The 16,792-nt window shown below is 43.4% G+C and overlaps 3 protein-coding genes across 10 annotated transcripts in view; 1 reads left to right on the forward strand and 2 right to left on the reverse strand.

Annotated features, from left to right (window-relative positions):
• Window positions 1–117: 117 nt before the first annotated feature.
• On the reverse strand, window positions 118–5,129 carry LOC106610782 (monocarboxylate transporter 10). Its single transcript, XM_014210343.2, has 8 exons — window positions 4,892–5,129; window positions 4,317–4,532; window positions 3,481–3,693; window positions 3,093–3,244; window positions 1,334–1,496; window positions 941–1,144; window positions 486–691; window positions 118–255 (listed from the first exon to the last, which is right to left on the reverse strand). Exons 1-8 carry the CDS (start codon window positions 5,127–5,129, stop codon window positions 118–120), a joined length of 1,530 nt encoding a protein of 509 aa, XP_014065818.2.
• A 364-nt stretch (window positions 5,130–5,493) lies between these two features.
• lgals8b (galectin 8b) lies at window positions 5,494–10,603 on the forward strand. 2 transcript variants are annotated; one of them, XM_045723423.1, is made up of 9 exons: window positions 5,494–6,120; window positions 6,505–6,593; window positions 7,750–7,960; window positions 8,219–8,338; window positions 8,454–8,489; window positions 8,601–8,689; window positions 8,854–9,019; window positions 9,178–9,370; window positions 9,496–10,603. In XM_045723423.1, exons 1-8 carry the CDS (start codon window positions 6,082–6,084, stop codon window positions 9,325–9,327), a joined length of 900 nt encoding a protein of 299 aa, XP_045579379.1. In that variant the 5' UTR covers window positions 5,494–6,081; the 3' UTR covers window positions 9,328–9,370; window positions 9,496–10,603. The 2 variants fall into 2 exon arrangements, with proteins under 2 accessions (XP_045579379.1, XP_014065820.1); XM_014210345.2 differs by having other exon boundaries at window positions 5,495–6,120; window positions 9,178–10,603.
• A 558-nt stretch (window positions 10,604–11,161) lies between these two features.
• Window positions 11,162–16,792, reverse strand: part of LOC106610784 (palmitoyltransferase ZDHHC14) — a 102,045-nt gene continuing 96,414 nt past the window's right edge. For 6 of the 7 annotated variants that reach the window (XM_014210352.2, XM_014210346.2, XM_014210347.2 and 3 more), the window contains one exon: window positions 11,162–12,487. In XM_014210352.2, the coding sequence (XP_014065827.1) occupies window positions 12,053–12,487 (435 nt within the window). In that variant the 3' untranslated portion in view covers window positions 11,162–12,052. The remainder of the gene's footprint in view (window positions 12,488–16,792) is intronic. The other variant, XM_014210350.2, reaches the window with a different exon arrangement.

Raw genomic sequence — 16,792 nt, forward strand, 5'->3', positions numbered from 1 at the left:
ATTAATTCACTATAAGAATACCAGCCAACACTGTATCGATACATTATTGTATTTGCTCCCCTAAGTGAAAAGATACAACATTTATTCTCTCCTGATGAGGCAGAAGGTGTGTTGTTTCTATAGCCGGGTGACTTCAGCAGGTCCTGCGGTTTCGGCATCATCTCCTCTGTACACCTCAGGTCTACTCTCAGTAATCTCTGGACTACGGAACGTAGTCGTAGAGAAGTAGTTCACATATTTGGACACTGGTGGCTCCTATTTGACAATTGAAATGTAAATATTTTGAGTAAACATACATTTTATAATTAGGGCTAGTAGTTTTTCCTGACCATAACTTTTTTTACTGGTCAAGCCACGTGGTCAGGAAAAACTTGCACCGTCAATTATAATTGACAATGAAACCAAATATTTTGTTTTGCCAACCATTTTAGAAAAGAACAACAGTGTCATCATCTGGTGAGTAGAGAGAGGTACCGGTGTATTACCTCAGCGATAGGAGGCAGGTTGTCGGCCCACTGCGTGATTTCCTGTGTGGAGCGGTCGATGGTGACGTTCATGATGCTCTTGCGTGTCTGCCTGGTTGAACTCTTGGCTATGGGGATCAAGGCCAAGACAAAACAGGCTGCCACGTTCAACGCCCCGGCAACCACAAAGCCCAAGTTGTAGCTTCCTGTCATGTCATTCACCCAACCTGACCGGGACAACAACTCATGACTGAGACTTCAAACAACAAAGGTATGATGACTATGACTTTTATCATCATACTACTTGTATGATGTTCCTTCATGCAAAGACAGTGATGCAAACTCTGCACATCTGCCAAAAAAAACAACATTTTGAGCGGATTCAGTCATTGTTGGGCTGTACTGACATGGCTTACACTCCTCCAACTTAAGAATAAGTACTGTTACAACAATAACGTCAGCTGCGGTGAACCTACCAGCAAAGGGCGGCCCCAAGCAGCTGACCGCGTTGACCGTGAGCATGAACCCCCAGGCCACGGGCATCTTCTCGGCCCCCATCAGGTCAAAGGTCAGGACAGGGAGCAGGATGTAGTTGCCAGCATCAGCGATCCCCAGGAACAGGCCGAAGGCCACCAGAGAGCCGTAGGATTGGAGCAGTGGGATCAACATGTACAGCAGACCTGGCAACACAGGAGGAAAGACAGTAGGGGACAGGTGTTAGGTTGTGTACGGTCTCCAGAATTCACCTTGTACATTTGACTGCAGCACAGCCGTGATAATAACCGCCATAACATACACTCTCTCGTGTCGTATTGCTTCACTAACGGTCACAATGACCGTGAGGAGGTATAGGCATAAGGCCAACCCACCCACACCGAAGACAGAGGCCTGGTTGATGTAGAGCCTGTTGATTCTCTCTGAGTCACAGATCCTGCCGAAGATGATCCGGCTGATCATGCTAGTCAAGCCTAGGAACAGCATGATGTTAGTGGCACTGTGGACGGGGATGCCCAGCTGAACCGCATGCTTCACCTAGAGCAGGACACACGCACACATTTTGTACCTGAACTACATTCACTCATCTTTGAGATACAGTGCATTCGGGAAGTATTCAGACCCCTTGACTTTTTTCACATTTTGTAACGTTACAGCCTTATTCTTATTTCCCCCCTGATCAATCTGCACACAATACCCAATAATGACAGCAAAAACAGGTTTTTAGAAATGTTTGTAAATGTATATAAAAAAACCTGTAAGTATCACATTTACCTAAGCATTTAGACCCTTTACTCAGTACTTTGTTGAAGCATGGAAGCGTTGCTGCAAAGCTATTTTCAGGTCTCTCCAGAGATGTTCGATTGGGTTCAAGTCCGGGCTCTGGTTGGGCCACTCAATGACATTCAGAGACTTGTCCCGATGCCACTACTGAGTTGTCTTGGCTGTATGCTTAGGGTCGTTGTCTTGTTGGAAGGTGAACCTTCACCCCAGTCTGAGTTCCTGAGCACTCCGGAGCAGGTTTTCATCAAGGGTCTCTCTGTACTTTTCTCCATTCATCTTTGCCTCGATCCTGACTAGTCTCCCAGTCCCTACCGCTGAAAAACATGCCCACAGCATGATGCTGCCACCACCATGCTTCACCGTAGGGATGTTGCCAGGTTTCCTCCAGGTGTGATGCTTGGCATTCTGGCCGAAGAGTTCAATCTTGGTTTCATCAGCCCAGAGAATCTTGTTTCTCATGGTTTGAGAATATTTAGGTGCCTTTTGGCAAACTCCAAGCAGGCGGTCAAGTGCCTTTTACTGAGGAGTGCTTCCGTCTGGCCACTCTACCATAAAGGCCTGATTGGTGGAGAGATGGTTGTCCCATCTCCACAGAGGAATTCTGAAGCTCTGTCAGAGTGACCATTGGATTCTTGGCCACCTCCCTGACCAAGGCCCTTCTACCCGATTGCTCAGTTTGGCCGGGAAGCCAGCTCTAGGAAGAGTCGTGCTGGTTACAAACTTTTTTCCATTTAAGAATGATGGAGGCCACTGTGTTCTTGGGGACCTTCAATGCTGCAGACATGTTTTGGTACACTTCCCCAGATCTGTCTCTCGACACAATCCTGTCTCGGAGCTCTACGGACAATTCCTTCAACCTCCTTGCTTATTTTTTTTGCTCTGACATCCGCTGTCAACTGTGGGACATTATATAGACAGGTGTGTACCTTTCCAAATCATGCCCAATCAATTGAATTTACCACAGGTGGAGTCCAATCAAGTTGTAGAAACATCTCAAGGATGATCAATGGAAACAGGATGCAGAAGAGCTCAATTTCGAGTATCATAGCAAAGGGTCTGAATACGCATGTAAATAAGGTATGTTTTTTTTCTTTTATAAATTAGCTAAAATTTCTAAAAAACTGTTTCCCATTTTTTTTTTTACTTTCAGCCTTATTCTAAAATTGCTTAATGTTTTATTTTATTTAATCAATCTACACACAATACCCCATAATGACCAAGCGAAAAGTCAAGGGGTCTGAGTACTTTCCAAATGTACTGTATATGAGTAAAATTACAGAATGGTTCCAAACTATAATGTTGTACCATTTCACCTGAGCCTTCAGTTGTTAATACCAATGTGTAACTTACCAAGTGGACATATGGAATGAAGAATCCAAATTTACACAGTCCATTGGCTGCAACCCATATCAGAAAGATTTTGTCTTTCCACAGGCCAAGGTCCACAACAAACTTCTTCAAGGGAGAGTTCTTCAAATTATCCACCACACTTCTGGTGTAACCTTTCAAATACACATAAATCACTCAAACCTCATCAGTAACACATATTTTTTGATTAATATTACGTTTCCTTTTGAAAGCGTAAACATAAAATCAGTTGAGGTAGTTAAATAAATTGGGCACTCAGTCATGATGATGTGATAGAAGGTCCCATCTCTGTATGCTCATCATTTAACATGGTAACCTGCAACGTACTAAAGAAATAAAAACCATTGTGGGTCTGAACGTTCTGCAGTACCTTTGGGGTTGAGAGGCAGGTAGGTGAAGCCGGTGATGACACAGATAATCAGGAGACCTGAGAAAACTCGGAGACTCTGCCTCCAACCCAGGACATCTATGAGGAACAGGTGGAGCCGAGTCTGGACCAGGGCCCCTGCTGCTCCCCCTGACATCACTAACCCCGTGGCCAGGGAACGCTTGGTGGTGAAGTACTGGCTAACCATGATCATACCTGCCCCACGGGAGGAAGAGGAGGGAGATGGAGGTGAGATAATGTGTTAGCTGTCCTGGTCTTGATAACACAATATAAACTAGAAAAGCTGTGGATCGATTGGAAGTTTTAGTGAATTCATAGTGCAGGGGTAGGCAACTAGATTCAGCCGCGGGATGATTTTGGTCACCGCAAATTGACCACAACTAAGCCCAGAAAGAGACCGTATCTGAAATAAATTAGAAAAATCATTACATACATTGAGACATGATCACATCTTTTTGGTTTGTGGGAATACTTGGGAACAGATTTCCTAAATTAAACTAATGTTTTGCTGAATTCCTGAAAGGTTTAACTTAAATAAGATAAAACATTTAGAACTTGCCTGTTGCCGACCCCTGCAGTAGTATAACTAACCATTAGCTAATTTTATCCCTCCCTTTTTATTTAACCTTTATTTAACTAGGCAAGTCAGTTAAGAACAAATTCTTATTTACAATGACGGCCTAGGAACAGTTGGTTAACTGCCTTGTTCAGGGGCAGAACGACAGATGTTTACTTAGTCAGCTCAGGGATTCAAACTAGCAACCTTTCGGTTACTGGCCCAACGCTCTAACCACTAGGCTACCTGCCCTTGTACCAACCTGGGGTGAAGGCAAAGCTGGAGCCCACTCCAGTGAGGAAGCCGTGTGTGAAGAACAGTGTTCCTAGATTGGGTGCGTAGGACGAGCACACCGTGGAGATCATGATGATGAGGGATCCTAGGATGGAGATCTCTCTGGCTCCGTACCTGACTGTCAGCTTCCCAGACAGGGGCCCACAGACCATGATGAAACCATAGCTGATGGAGCCAACCCATGCTATAGGACAGCAGAGAGTAGGTCATAGGTTAGATAGCTAGCAGATTTCAATGAATCTATTCTATAGCGTCTGTAAGCAATCTTCTGATTGATGTGATACAGTGCAGTTTAGGGAACTACTTGTTTATAACATGTTTATTACAGGTTTATTAACGTTTACACATCTCGTGTCATGATCACAAAATCACTTTGCAGCTAATACAAAATAGTTGTTGAAATGTCTAGTTACAGCAGTAGAGTTTACAGTGTGTAGCCTAATACTACATTTCACTATGATGTTGGGTAGAATACGAAATGCTCTGAGAGCAGGTTGGATAAACGGGCCTAACGCTACTTGATTATGTTTTAGGGTAACTTGCCTGTTTTAGAACTTGTCTCCCCAAACTCTTTGAGGAGACTGATGAGGTACACGCCGAAGGAGTTGTGGTATCCCAGTACCAGGACATTATAGAGGAACGATGATAAGACAATCACCCACCCCCATCCTCCGTCCGGGGGAGGCTTGATAGGTGAGGGTCTGCGAAGCTCCCGAGGAATTAGCTCGGGTTCCTCGGAGTAAAACCTCCTGAAGGGAATGGCAGTCCAGAAGATGTGCATCTTGTTGCACAAAAAAAACAGGGTGCTATCCACCTAGACCGGTTCGAGACTTCTGGCGCGCAAAATAAAGGTGGATAGAATCAAAGAGGAATGTTGCCATAGCGCCGACCATGATTAACCCAGATCTGTCTGACATCATAATTGCCATAAAGGTATCGCCCACGAAACTGGCGAGCTTTGGCCACCTTCAGTAGTCCTATTCTAGACTACGTACCAATCTGTTAACATTCACCTCTTTTAGGCTACTTCGCGTCACATGCCCAAGGTTTAGCGTGACAGGATTGGCAAATAGTGGAATGATAGCTACAGACGGTACCCATACATTACATTTAGACTGAGTTGTAATAACCCACATTTTGATCGTAATACAAATTAATTATTTAATAATTTGTCAATAATTGCAACGAAATTGAGCCAACTCAAAAGTGTGTGTGTGTGTGTGTGTGTGTGTGCGCGTGCGTGCGTGTAAAACGTTACGCGCTTTGGAATTATTCCAAAGCTTTTTAGCTATTTTTTTTAGCTATTCTTTAGGCATTAGGGGCCCATTTTCTTTATTGGTTTACTAGCCTATACTTTAGAGAAAGCTTTTAAGATTGTATTTTATTCTATGGCCTTATTTTTGAGAACTGTATTTTTATTGTAGGCTACCTTTCTTTACGTCTATTGCTATATACGCTACAGATGTGCGTTTTTCAATTTATTTGGTCTCGTCTCCAGCTTTTTTTTTTAGATACAGTGGCAGCAGCCTGTCACAGCACATAACCTGGATCACATGGTTGCGCATAGTGCGTGTGTGACGTAGTAGGACGTTGAATAGAAGATGGAGAGAAAATGCCTACTGCCTTCTGAATATAGCAGAAAATAAAAACATCGACCCAATTCGTTCTACATTCTTTGCAATCATTTAGCGGTACCGGTAACCGCTGTATGGTAGTGTTGCATAACGGGCCCAATGGCTGTGGCAAACGCGAAACAAACGGTCCTAAATCCGGTAAGAGACTTGTTCACTAGCCAACCTTTACTACTCACAGCGAGACTCTCCCTTTCTCAACAATGAGAATAAAATAATTCTGACACATTGAATAGCCTACCCTGCATATTAGGCTACCGCATGTATTTTTTTTTGTTATCAATAGGTAGCTTATATGTGCAGCTATATCGTCCATCGTTTTGCAGTCATTTCATTGTAGCCTACAATTGTCGGGCCGAAATCATGTTTAACGATTTTATACGATCTTGTGTATCAGCAATGGGATAGAGGTTATGGAATGTATTGATACATTAATGGCGTAGGACACACACACACTAAATATGATTTGATTATGTTTGCCTATATGTGTTGCCTTTATTACGCCTCTCTTACTTCTCCATTCAGGTGATTCCGTTCACCGGGGCCGTACCTGGGGGCCTACACCCTGGGGAGATAGTCATTATCCAGGGCACTGTTCACAATGACGCTGACAGGTATGTGATGTTATGTTGTTTTCCCTAACCCTAATTTCATGTCCACATCCCGGTTCAACCTAACACTAATTTTGGTTACCCAGAAGTAAAATTCTCTCACTAAAGTTTGTAATTTCATGTTTGACTTCTGGAGGGGGAAGCCGTTAACAATTGTGATTATCATTGTGCAAAGGAAGGCAGCGAAGTCTCCTCGCTCGCAAACTCTCGACCAAACCCCTCCCTTCCGCCTATTTCACCTGTGTTTATCATGGCCAAAATGCACATTGTTGTTTTTATTAATTTGTATGATAGACAATTTGAACTTTGTGGTTATGGGTGGAATCAATTGGAAAGGCGCTACAGAGGGTCGTGCATATGGCTTAGGACCTCTATACCAGGCGGTGTCAGAGGAAGGCGCTAAAAATTGTCAGACTCCAGCCACCCAAATCACTGTTCTCTCTGCTACTGCATGGAAAATGGTACTGATGCACCAAGTCTGGAACCAGCAGAACCCTGAACATCTTGGGGGTCCAAGTCATAAGACTACTAAATACTTAAGTAAATAGCTACCCGGTCTAACTGCATTAAAACTCTTTGCACTCTTTTGACTCATCACATACGCTGCTGCTACTGTTTATTATCTATCCTTTTGCCTAGACATATACATATGTACATACTGTATATACTTACCTCGTACCCCTGCACATCGACTCAGTAGTTGTACCCCGTGTATATAACCAAATTATCGTTACTCATTGTGTATTTATTCCTTGTGCTATTTTTCTCTGCATTGTTGGGAAGAGCTGTCAGTAAGCATTTCCCTCTTAGTCTACACCTTAGTCTACACCTTAGTCTACACCTTAGTCTACACCTTAGTCTACACCTTAGTCTACACCTTAGTCTACACCTGTTGTTTACAAAGCATGTGACAAATAACATTTGATTTCAATTTGAATTGTAGCTTCACGTCCACACCCAGGCTCAACTGAGAAATAATATGCTTACCCAACTTGAAAAAATAAGTTCACCCAACTCACAAAAAATATGTTAAGCTTGCAAAAAAATGTTTACCCAACCCCGTTCAACCAAAAAATGATACATTTAGAGTGACTCGAGTCCCCACCTTTGCTTTTAGAAATGTTGAAACTCTTAATAGGCACCAATATGCTAACTGCAGGTTCCAGGTGGACCTGTCCTGTGGCAGCAGTACTAAACCTCGTGCGGACATCGCCTTCCACTTCAACCCCCGTTTTAAGGGCTCCCCGTGCGTGGTGTGTAACTCCCTGGTGCAAGAGAGTTGGGGCAGGGAGGAGACCCTTCAGCAGCTGCCCTACAGACAGGGAGCAGCCTTCGAGACGATCATCCTGGTCCATGATGATGTCTTTAAGGCAAGTGGACCAATGTCTGGGAGTTAACTGGTTTACCATACATAGACATGTTTAAGGTGACTTAAGCAGAAAAAAACTGAGAGCAAAGTCTTTCTTCGATTAGGCCACGTACAAGAAAAACTCCCTATCCTACATTTGCTTGCACATTCACTTCTGTTGAGTCACAAGAATCTAGTAGTATCATGCAAAAGTCAAGCAAACACAGTATAATGGATTTAGTATATGTCGTGTGAATGCTGTTTTCCTTCGTACCTGCAGGTGGCAGTAAATGGTTCTCATTTGTTAGAATACAAGCACAGAATCCCACTGGATAGGATTGACACACTTTCTATATGTGGGAAAGTTAAGGTGCACGCCCTTGGCTTTATACCAAACTCAGTAAGTACACCCCCCCCACACACACACACTCTACTATATGTCCATACTAGAATTATAAAACGTTTTTTTCAGCTCGCTCTGTAATGACTGTCTTTATTATTATTTTCTCCTATAGGCAATATATTCAATATCAGGCGAATCAGGTGACCTGGTGAGTTAATATTTCCCATACATCTATTATTTATAGTTTAAGGCAACATTACCAATTGCATCAATATGTTGAACAGTTTACAGACATGGCCTAAATCTTATGCATTTCCAGAGTCTCCCTTATAAAGGCAGTCTACTGAAAGGGGTGAGCCCAGGACAGCACATCACAATCAAGGGACAGGTCAGCATGTACCCACACAGGTAAGCAATGGGACACATCTCAGTATTTAAACCATCTTTCAAGAAAATGGACCGTGTACCTTTTGAGGTGGTGTGTAAGGCCAGGACTGCCCAGTGCCCACTATCCATAACATACTGTAGAATAACCTGCATCGTTGTTGTCTGATGAACCTCCTGTCTGGCAGCTTCACTGTGAACCTCCGCAACAGCAGCAGTGAGAACATCGCTCTGCACCTGAACCCCCGGATGAAGTCGGCCATGGTCATCAGGAACTCCTACCTGAGTGAGTCCTGGGGACCAGAGGAGAGGGAGCTTCCCCTCTTCCCATTCTCACCTGGGGAGTACTTTGAGGTATGCTGCCTCTTAATATACAGAAGAGTTTTGTTTGTGTATTTCTTACTTAAAAAACAAATAAGCCCCTTTCATCAGTTCTCACATCACCTGCACGTTACCTGTATTATTGGAACTCTCGCTTGTCTTTTTCACTACAAGTACTCTCTCTGCCCCAGATGCTTATCCTCTGCCAGCCCCACCAGTTCAAGCTGGCGGTGAACGGCTCTCACCTGCTGGACTACAGGCATCGGGTGCAGGACCTGAGCACCATCAACCAGCTGGAGATCATGGGAGACCTGGAGCTGATGGATGTGAAGCTGTGGTGACCGAGGACATAGACGCTAAGCCCCATTCTGGACAACAGGCCAGGTTACACCCTCCACCACCAATGAATATTCATGTATTTATTTTATATCAATGATTTAGAGGCCGGTATAATGATGATTTAAAATGGTTTGACCATCCAGATCTGTTTACACTTGATTGATTTTCAGATACAAAGGGTGTCTGACTACTTCCGGAGGTGGTCAGGAAGATCGGACCACAATGCGTCTTTTAATTGGCTACAACTGTCAAAAAATGTGGACAAAATCAGGACAAAGGATGCGTTAGCACCAGGTATTAAGAGGGCGATAAATTAACTTATTGGTGGAAGGCCGCTAAATTTCAATTTACATCTACAGGGACCGTGATTTGGGAGGGGTTAACTAAAACATTTCTTGGAGCTGAAATACTAAATCACTAAAATATTCCCATTCAACACCTGAGATGGGTGAAACAAATGATAGGATGGTTACAGGTGTTGCTTAGCAACCCACAGAATATATTTATCAGGAATGTGAAAACCCTGACCCTATTTAACGTTCCTGTACCTGAGGGAACATGTGTGGCTATTTATGACCCATAGGCTTCGTTTAGAAAGGCAGCCCAATTCTGACCTTTTTCCATGAATTGGTCTTTTGAACAATCGCATCAGATTGGTCAAAAGACCAATTAGTGAAACAAACATCACAATTGGGCTGCCTGTCAAAACGTAGCCTCTAGAGTAATACGTGCTTCAAAGAGCATACCTTAGAAAGGCAATGTGGCCTAAAAGGCTGCATTACAAGGTCAAATACTCTATGTGCAATCACAGAAATGCCAAATCTAGTTGTCTAAGCTCACCCACCGTATGATCTAGTCTAGTGTACTTCAGTCAAAGCACACTACAGGGTCAAACCAAATACTGGTTGATGAGGATTCCAATGAAAATAATGTGTGTTAATCAATTCGTGTTATGACTGTATGGCCATTTTCCTTTCTTGCTTGAACACAGTCACTCAACCATTTGAGCTGGTCATTTCTGCCACCTCTATGCAAATTCTTTTTCAGTCATGCATTTCACCCATTTTGTTTTTAACAGTAACTTCTTACTGTTACACTGCTGAGATGTCATCTTCCAGCAGTGGCCCTGCACCAAGTGTGACAGGGCCACTGGTATATTTGCAAAGCAAAGAGATTCCTGCTGTCGGTTTCCTCCTGATGTACATAATAAAGAATCTACTGTATGTAATGTATTATAAATAGTTCAAGTGCTTTTAAATAAATGTATGATGATTGGAATATTCCTCTGGGGTCTTTTGTCCACCAGGTCCTCAATTACCTGTGATATCTACAGTATGCACATTTATCACCTCTCCAACATAGGCACATTTATCCTCTTCAACCACCAGATGGCGCTACAAGTTAAGAGGTACAGACGTTGACTGGCCCTTTTTTCACACTCAAACCATGCAGAGGCAAAGGCTCTTCTATAAGGTGATGTTTTCCAATGGAGTTTGCTTTGTCACATTAAAAATAGCAAATCCACGTGGCTTAGGGAAATGCAGTTCCTTCTGAAGTAAAGCCTATAGTCACTTTCGTTTGACCGGTGCACACAATGAGGTGAGTATGTCTGGTGACAGAGAGCCCTTGTTTTCCCCAGTCTCTATGATCCAGAGGCATCTGACCAGCCTACAGCAGGACTCACCCTCAACACATCATGTACAATGATTTTATACTGTTGAATCGTCACAAGGCTACCTTTTTTAAGACCTACCAAAGGATGTGTGACGTCAGAGATGATAACACATGACTTTCAACTGGTCACCTTGGGGCTTGGCTTCAACAGAGAGAATCTAGTACCTTAAAAATATGTGATTTTATTAATATATCCACAGGAAGTATAATGTGAGGAGAACATTTTTTACCTTAGTATGGCACAACACAATACCAAATCTTTTTAACATGGAATTTAAAAATAATTGTATGATATGCAACATGATAACCTAACGCAGCAGGGATAAAAGAAAACGCCTGAGTGGAGTTTCCACATCTGGTTTTCAGCGGAAAAGGAAGCTAGGGTGAATTAGCTGGATCCCTGAAAACCGGATACATCCGGTCGTTGGCAACTCCACTAAGGCTAGCAACACGATGACACTAACTCTTGTTTACTGATTGCACTGTCGACTATCAACCGGAATCTCCTCAGAAAGGCTGACACTGTTCATTAGTGATCAACGAGTAGGCCACAGTCCGTTGTACAAAAAAAGAAAAGAAAATGCCAGAATCGTGATTCCTGACAGAAATAAAGCAGCTTTTCTTTAATATATTTAGGAACAGCTGTCACAACACTTTCTTTACTTTAAAATAGCTGACAGACAGCCATACACCTACCACTTCTGTTTTTCCTCCTCTGTCCCCCTCCCAGGAGAGCGGACTATGCTTCAGTAGAAAACAGTACGTTTGTGACTGTTTAGAATAATAAGTCCCCTGGGCCCTTCACCAGCAACAACCCCCATTATGATGCAGAGGTTTGGCAAGTTGTTGGCTGGGGAGGGAAGGTCCCAGTTCAGGTCAGTTCTGCTCCCAAATAGTACCAGTCTTTTAGAGGCTCAAGTCCTGTGATTTTAGTGGACGGAGACGATATTGGTTACAGGCATTCAGGGTTGGGGCGACCCACTGTTTGGCACGGGTGTGGATGGAAGGGAGGAGCGTTTTAGGGGACGGAGGGATGTTTGAGTGAACCCCATGTCAGACAGAGCTGAGTTTGACCAGGCCTCTGACAGAGTCCTCGTGTAGAGAGTCCTGGCTGGCTGGGTTGTAGAAGCCCTGTATGGTGTGGCTGTGTCCCAGGGGACTGCCGCAGGGGAGCATGCCCGGTGGCGAGGGAGCTTCCTCGGGCGTGAGGAAGTGGTGGTGGCCCCCGTCCGTGTGGTGGTGTCGTAGCCCGTTGCTTTGCTCGTTCCGGAAAGGCAGCATGTCGTTGTCACAGCTGAGTTTGGGGGTGGAGGTAGGGGGTGTGGGATGACCCCCCAGCGGCAGGGCTCCAGAGCAGGGACCCCCTAATGATGTTCTGCCCGGTAGAAACGCCTCGTCTGTGAGGATGACCGGCTCACTCTGCAGCAGGGGGGTGGCAGCAGCCTGCAAAACCAATTTGGTGCTCTGAATGCACTGGGCTTGATCACACTGAGATGGGAGAGATGGAGAGTGGGAGTAAAGGAATGAGTGTAGGGAGAGTAATGAGACATGTTAAGGGGGAGGGATTGGAGGGGAATGTGAGGGTGATAGAGGAAGGTAAACAGATGACAGAAAGGAGGAGCAAGAGGTTAGCATGACGAGTGTATTGAATGAATTAAGAAGAGAAAATGTGTTGTTAGTAACTTTGTTAGAGTAAACCGACACCAGAGAGAGAAAAAAACAGTATTCAAAGTGACCCAAATGCATAGTGAATTCAATACATGAAGTTGAGACAGCGGGCCATTAAGTCAGCTATTGATTTCTCTCTGTGTCTCTGGAACCTACATTGTTTACATGTAAATCAAACATCTAAATGGAATGAGCCAGCAGTGCACTGTTTGAGCCATTGAACTAGATGAGCACTTCTATAGCCTATCTAATAATTATCAGATGTAGTGGCAAAGGGCAAAACTGAAGGCAGGCAGAGTGCACTCTCTCTCACACACACTCACACACACACACACACACACACACACACACACACACACACACACACACACACACACGGAAACTTTTCGGGAAATTTCCGGAATATTTCTGGAAATTTTCCATGGGATGTTAAGCCCGGGAATTTTGCTTAAAATCATCAAATAAGTTAGCTTATAACAGTGAACCTTTTTTTGTGGGATACACCTAAGGCAATTCTAGGTATTGTGGCATATTTTGTTTAAACTATCCCCAATTCAATGGAGTTGCAACCCTCTGCATGCACAGTGCATTCTTCCATCACATGTACAGCTGATTCTCAAGATCTTGCACACTAATGAGATGCTATTGAGCCCAGACTACTACACTGTCTGAGCCAAGGACTACATGCTTTCTGGTAAGTTTTGATCACAATACTGGGTGGGGTGAATATATTTTATATGACATACATGATTTTTTGTTAATTAGTAAATAGTAGCCTACAGCAAAGTGTGTTTAAATCATTTCTAACTTGTTAACCATTTCTGCTAGTTAGTTTTTGCTACCATGTGGGTTTTAGCTTGCTTGAGCCTGCTAACTGAGGAGTGTTAATATATTCCATATATGTTTCATTTTAAAACATTTATCTTACAAAATAAGTTGTTTAATCTAACTGCTTATCTGTACATGGAATTGTATGGGGGTTTTTTTACAAATTTTTTTCTAATCTTTACAGGAAAATGCCACGGGCACTATCTGATGTGTGGAGACATTTCACTGCAGCTAATGTAGAAGGAAAATCTGTGTACATTTGCAAATACTGTGCCAAATCATGTGAAGAATGCAACAAAGATGCAGAATCATCTGGCCAAGTGCATAAAGTTCCCTCAGCGCTCACAACAAGCAACCTCTAAAAGTCCCTCTACTTCTAGAAAATGATGAATCAGACACCTTATCGATAGCAACAGCTCATGGTCCTCCTAGAATCAGAAGTTGTTTTGACTCAATGGAGGAACGTAGTAAGAGAAATGCTAATGAATGTCTTGCTCGAGCTGTGTATACAACTGGTTCACCTCTGATGCTCACAGGCAATGTGTATTGGAAGAGATTTCTGAATGTTCTTCGCCCAGCATACACCCCTCCAACCAGACATGCTTTATCTACTCATTTGCTGGATGCAGAGTTCAACAGAGTTCAAGTGAAGGTCAAGCAAATCATAGAGAAAGCAGACGGTATTGCAATCATCTCTGATGGGTGGTCGAATGTTGTGGGCAAGAAATAATTAACCTCTTACATCTAGACGTTCCGCTAGCGGAACACCAGTCCAATATCCAATGATAGGGCGTGGCGCGAAATACAAACTCCTCGAAAATCCGAAAACTTCAATTTTTCAAACATATGACTATTTTACACCATTTTAAAGACAAGACTCTCCTTTATCTAACCACACTGTCCGATTTCAAAAAGGCTTTACAACGAAAGCAAAACATTAGATTATGTCAGCAGAGTACCCAGCCAGAAATAATCAGACACCCATTTTTCAAGCTAGCATATAATGTCACAAAAACCAAAACCACAGCTAAATGCAGCACTAACCTTTGATGATCTTCATCAGATGACACTCCTAGGACATTATGTTATACAATACATGCATGTTTTGTTCAATCAAGTACATATTTATATCAAAAACCAGCTTTTTACATTAGCATGTGACGTTCAGAACTAGCATTCCCACCGAACACTTCCGGTGAATTTACTAAATTACTCACGATCAACGTTCACAAAAATACATAATTATTTTAAGAATTATAGATACAGAACTCCTTTATGCAATCGCGGTGTCCGATTTTAAAATAGCTTTTCGGTGAAAGCACATTTTGCAATATTCTGAGTAGATAGCTCGCCATCACGGGCTAGCTAATTTGACACCCACCAAGTTTGGTACTCACCAAACTCAGATTTACTATAAGAAAAATTGGATTACCTTTGCTGTTCTTCGTCAGAATGCACTCCCAGGACTTCTACTTCAACAACAAATGTTGGTTTGGTTCCAAATAATCCATAGTTATATCCAAATAGCGGCGTTTTGTTTGTGCGTTCAAGACACTATCCGAAGGGTAACGAAGGGTGACGCGCATCGTGACAAAAAAATTCAAAATATTCCATTACCGTACTTCGAAGCATGTCAAACGCTGTTTAAAATCAATTTTTATGCGATTTTTCTCGTAAAATAGCGATAATATTCCGACCGGGAGTTGAGGTTTTCGTTCAAAGACTGAAAAAGTAAAATGGACTCTTCACGTGCACGCGCGCACCCGTCTCTTTGTTCTCAGATCGACCACTTACCAAATGTGCTACTGTTTTTCAGCCAGTAACTGCAGTCATCATTCAACGTTCTGGCGCCTTCTGAGAGCCTATGGGAGCCTTAGAAAGTGTCACGTTACAGCAGAGATCCTCTGTTTTGGATAGAGATGACAAAGAAGGCCAAGAAATGGTCAGACAGGGTACTTCCTGTACAGAATCTTCTCAGGTTTTGGCCTGCCATTTGAGTTCTGTTATACTCACAGACACCATTCAAACAGTTTTAGAAACTTGAGTGTTTTCTATCCAAAGCTACTAATTATATGCATATTCTAGTTTCTGGGCAGGAGTAATAACCAGATTAAATCGGGTACGTTTTTTATCCGGCCGTGAAAATACTGCCCCCTATCCATAACAAGTTAACTACATCCTCTCCACCCCTCAACCAGTATTCTACAAGGGCACAGAAACAAGGGACAACAGACACACCGTTCTCTACATTGCAGATGAGATGAAGGCAGTCATCAATGACCTTGGACCACAGAAGGTATTTGCACTGGTGACAGACAATGCTGCAAACATGAAGGCTGCTTGGTCTAAAGTGGAGGAGTCCTACCCTCACATCACACCCATTGGCTGTGCTGCTCATGCATTGAATCTGCTCCTCAAGGACATCATGGCACTGAAAACAATGGATACACTCTGCAAGAGAGCCAAGGAAATGGTTAGGTGTGTGACGGATCATCAAGTTATAGCAGCAATCTACCTCACCAAGCAAAGTGAGACGAATAAGAGCACCACATTGAAGCTGCTCAGCAACACCTGTTGGGGTGGAGTTGTCATCATGTTTGACAGTCTCCTGGTGGGGAAGGAGTCACTCCAAGAAATGTCCATATCACAGTCTGCCGATATGGACAGGACCATCAAGAGGATCCTCCTGGATGATGTATTTTGGGAGAGAGTGGTAAGCAGCCTGAAACTCCTGAAACCTATAGCAGTAGCCATTGTACAGATTGAGGGAGACAATGCCAGTCTGATGTTCAGACTCTAAGAGAAGAAATCCGTACTGCCCTGCCCACTTCACTGTTGCTCCAAGCAGAGGAAACTGCAATTCTGAAATACATCAAAAAGCTTGAAGACTTCTGCCTGAAGCCCATAAACACCGCAGCGTACATGTTGGATCCCAAGTAAGCTGGCAAGAGCATGCTGTCTGGTGCAGAGATCAACAAGCCCTATGGTGTCATCACTACTGTGTCTCGCCACCTTGGCCTGGATGAGGGACAGGTTCTTGACAGTCTGGCGAAGTACACTTCCAAGCAAGGGCTTTGGGATGGAGATGCAATATGGCAGTCATGCCAACATATCTCATCAGCCAACTGGTGGAAGGGACTTTGTGGATCTGAGGCTCTTTCCCCTGTTGCCTCCATCATCCTCCAAATCCCACCAACATCAGCCGCCTCAAAGTGCAACTGGTCCTTGTTTGGGAACACACACACCAAAGCACGCAACAGGCTGACCAATACAAGGGCTGACCAATACAAGGGTCGC

This window comes from Salmo salar, chromosome ssa09 (assembly GCF_905237065.1).
Source record: "Salmo salar chromosome ssa09, Ssal_v3.1, whole genome shotgun sequence".
In the NCBI taxonomy this organism is placed as follows: Eukaryota; Metazoa; Chordata; class Actinopteri; order Salmoniformes; family Salmonidae; genus Salmo; species Salmo salar.

What these genes read in the sequence shown, in the direction of transcription:
- LOC106610782 (XM_014210343.2), bottom strand. Translation starts at nt 5,129, where the DNA reads ATGCACATCTTCTGGACTGCCATTCCCTTCAGGAGGTTTTACTCCGAG. An exon ending in CCTGCCTCTCAACCCCAAAG is followed by an intron (nt 3,245 to 3,480) that starts GTACTGCAGAAC and finishes TGTATTTGAAAG; the next exon opens with GTTACACCAGAAGTGTGGTG. An exon ending in TCATTCCATATGTCCACTTG is followed by an intron (nt 1,497 to 3,092) that starts GTAAGTTACACA and finishes GTCCTGCTCTAG; the next exon opens with GTGAAGCATGCGGTTCAGCT.
- lgals8b (XM_045723423.1), top strand. Translation starts at nt 6,082, where the DNA reads ATGGCTGTGGCAAACGCGAAACAAACGGTCCTAAATCCG. An exon ending in GTTCACAATGACGCTGACAG is followed by an intron (nt 6,594 to 7,749) that starts GTATGTGATGTT and finishes TGCTAACTGCAG; the next exon opens with GTTCCAGGTGGACCTGTCCT. An exon ending in TCCATGATGATGTCTTTAAG is followed by an intron (nt 7,961 to 8,218) that starts GCAAGTGGACCA and finishes TCGTACCTGCAG; the next exon opens with GTGGCAGTAAATGGTTCTCA.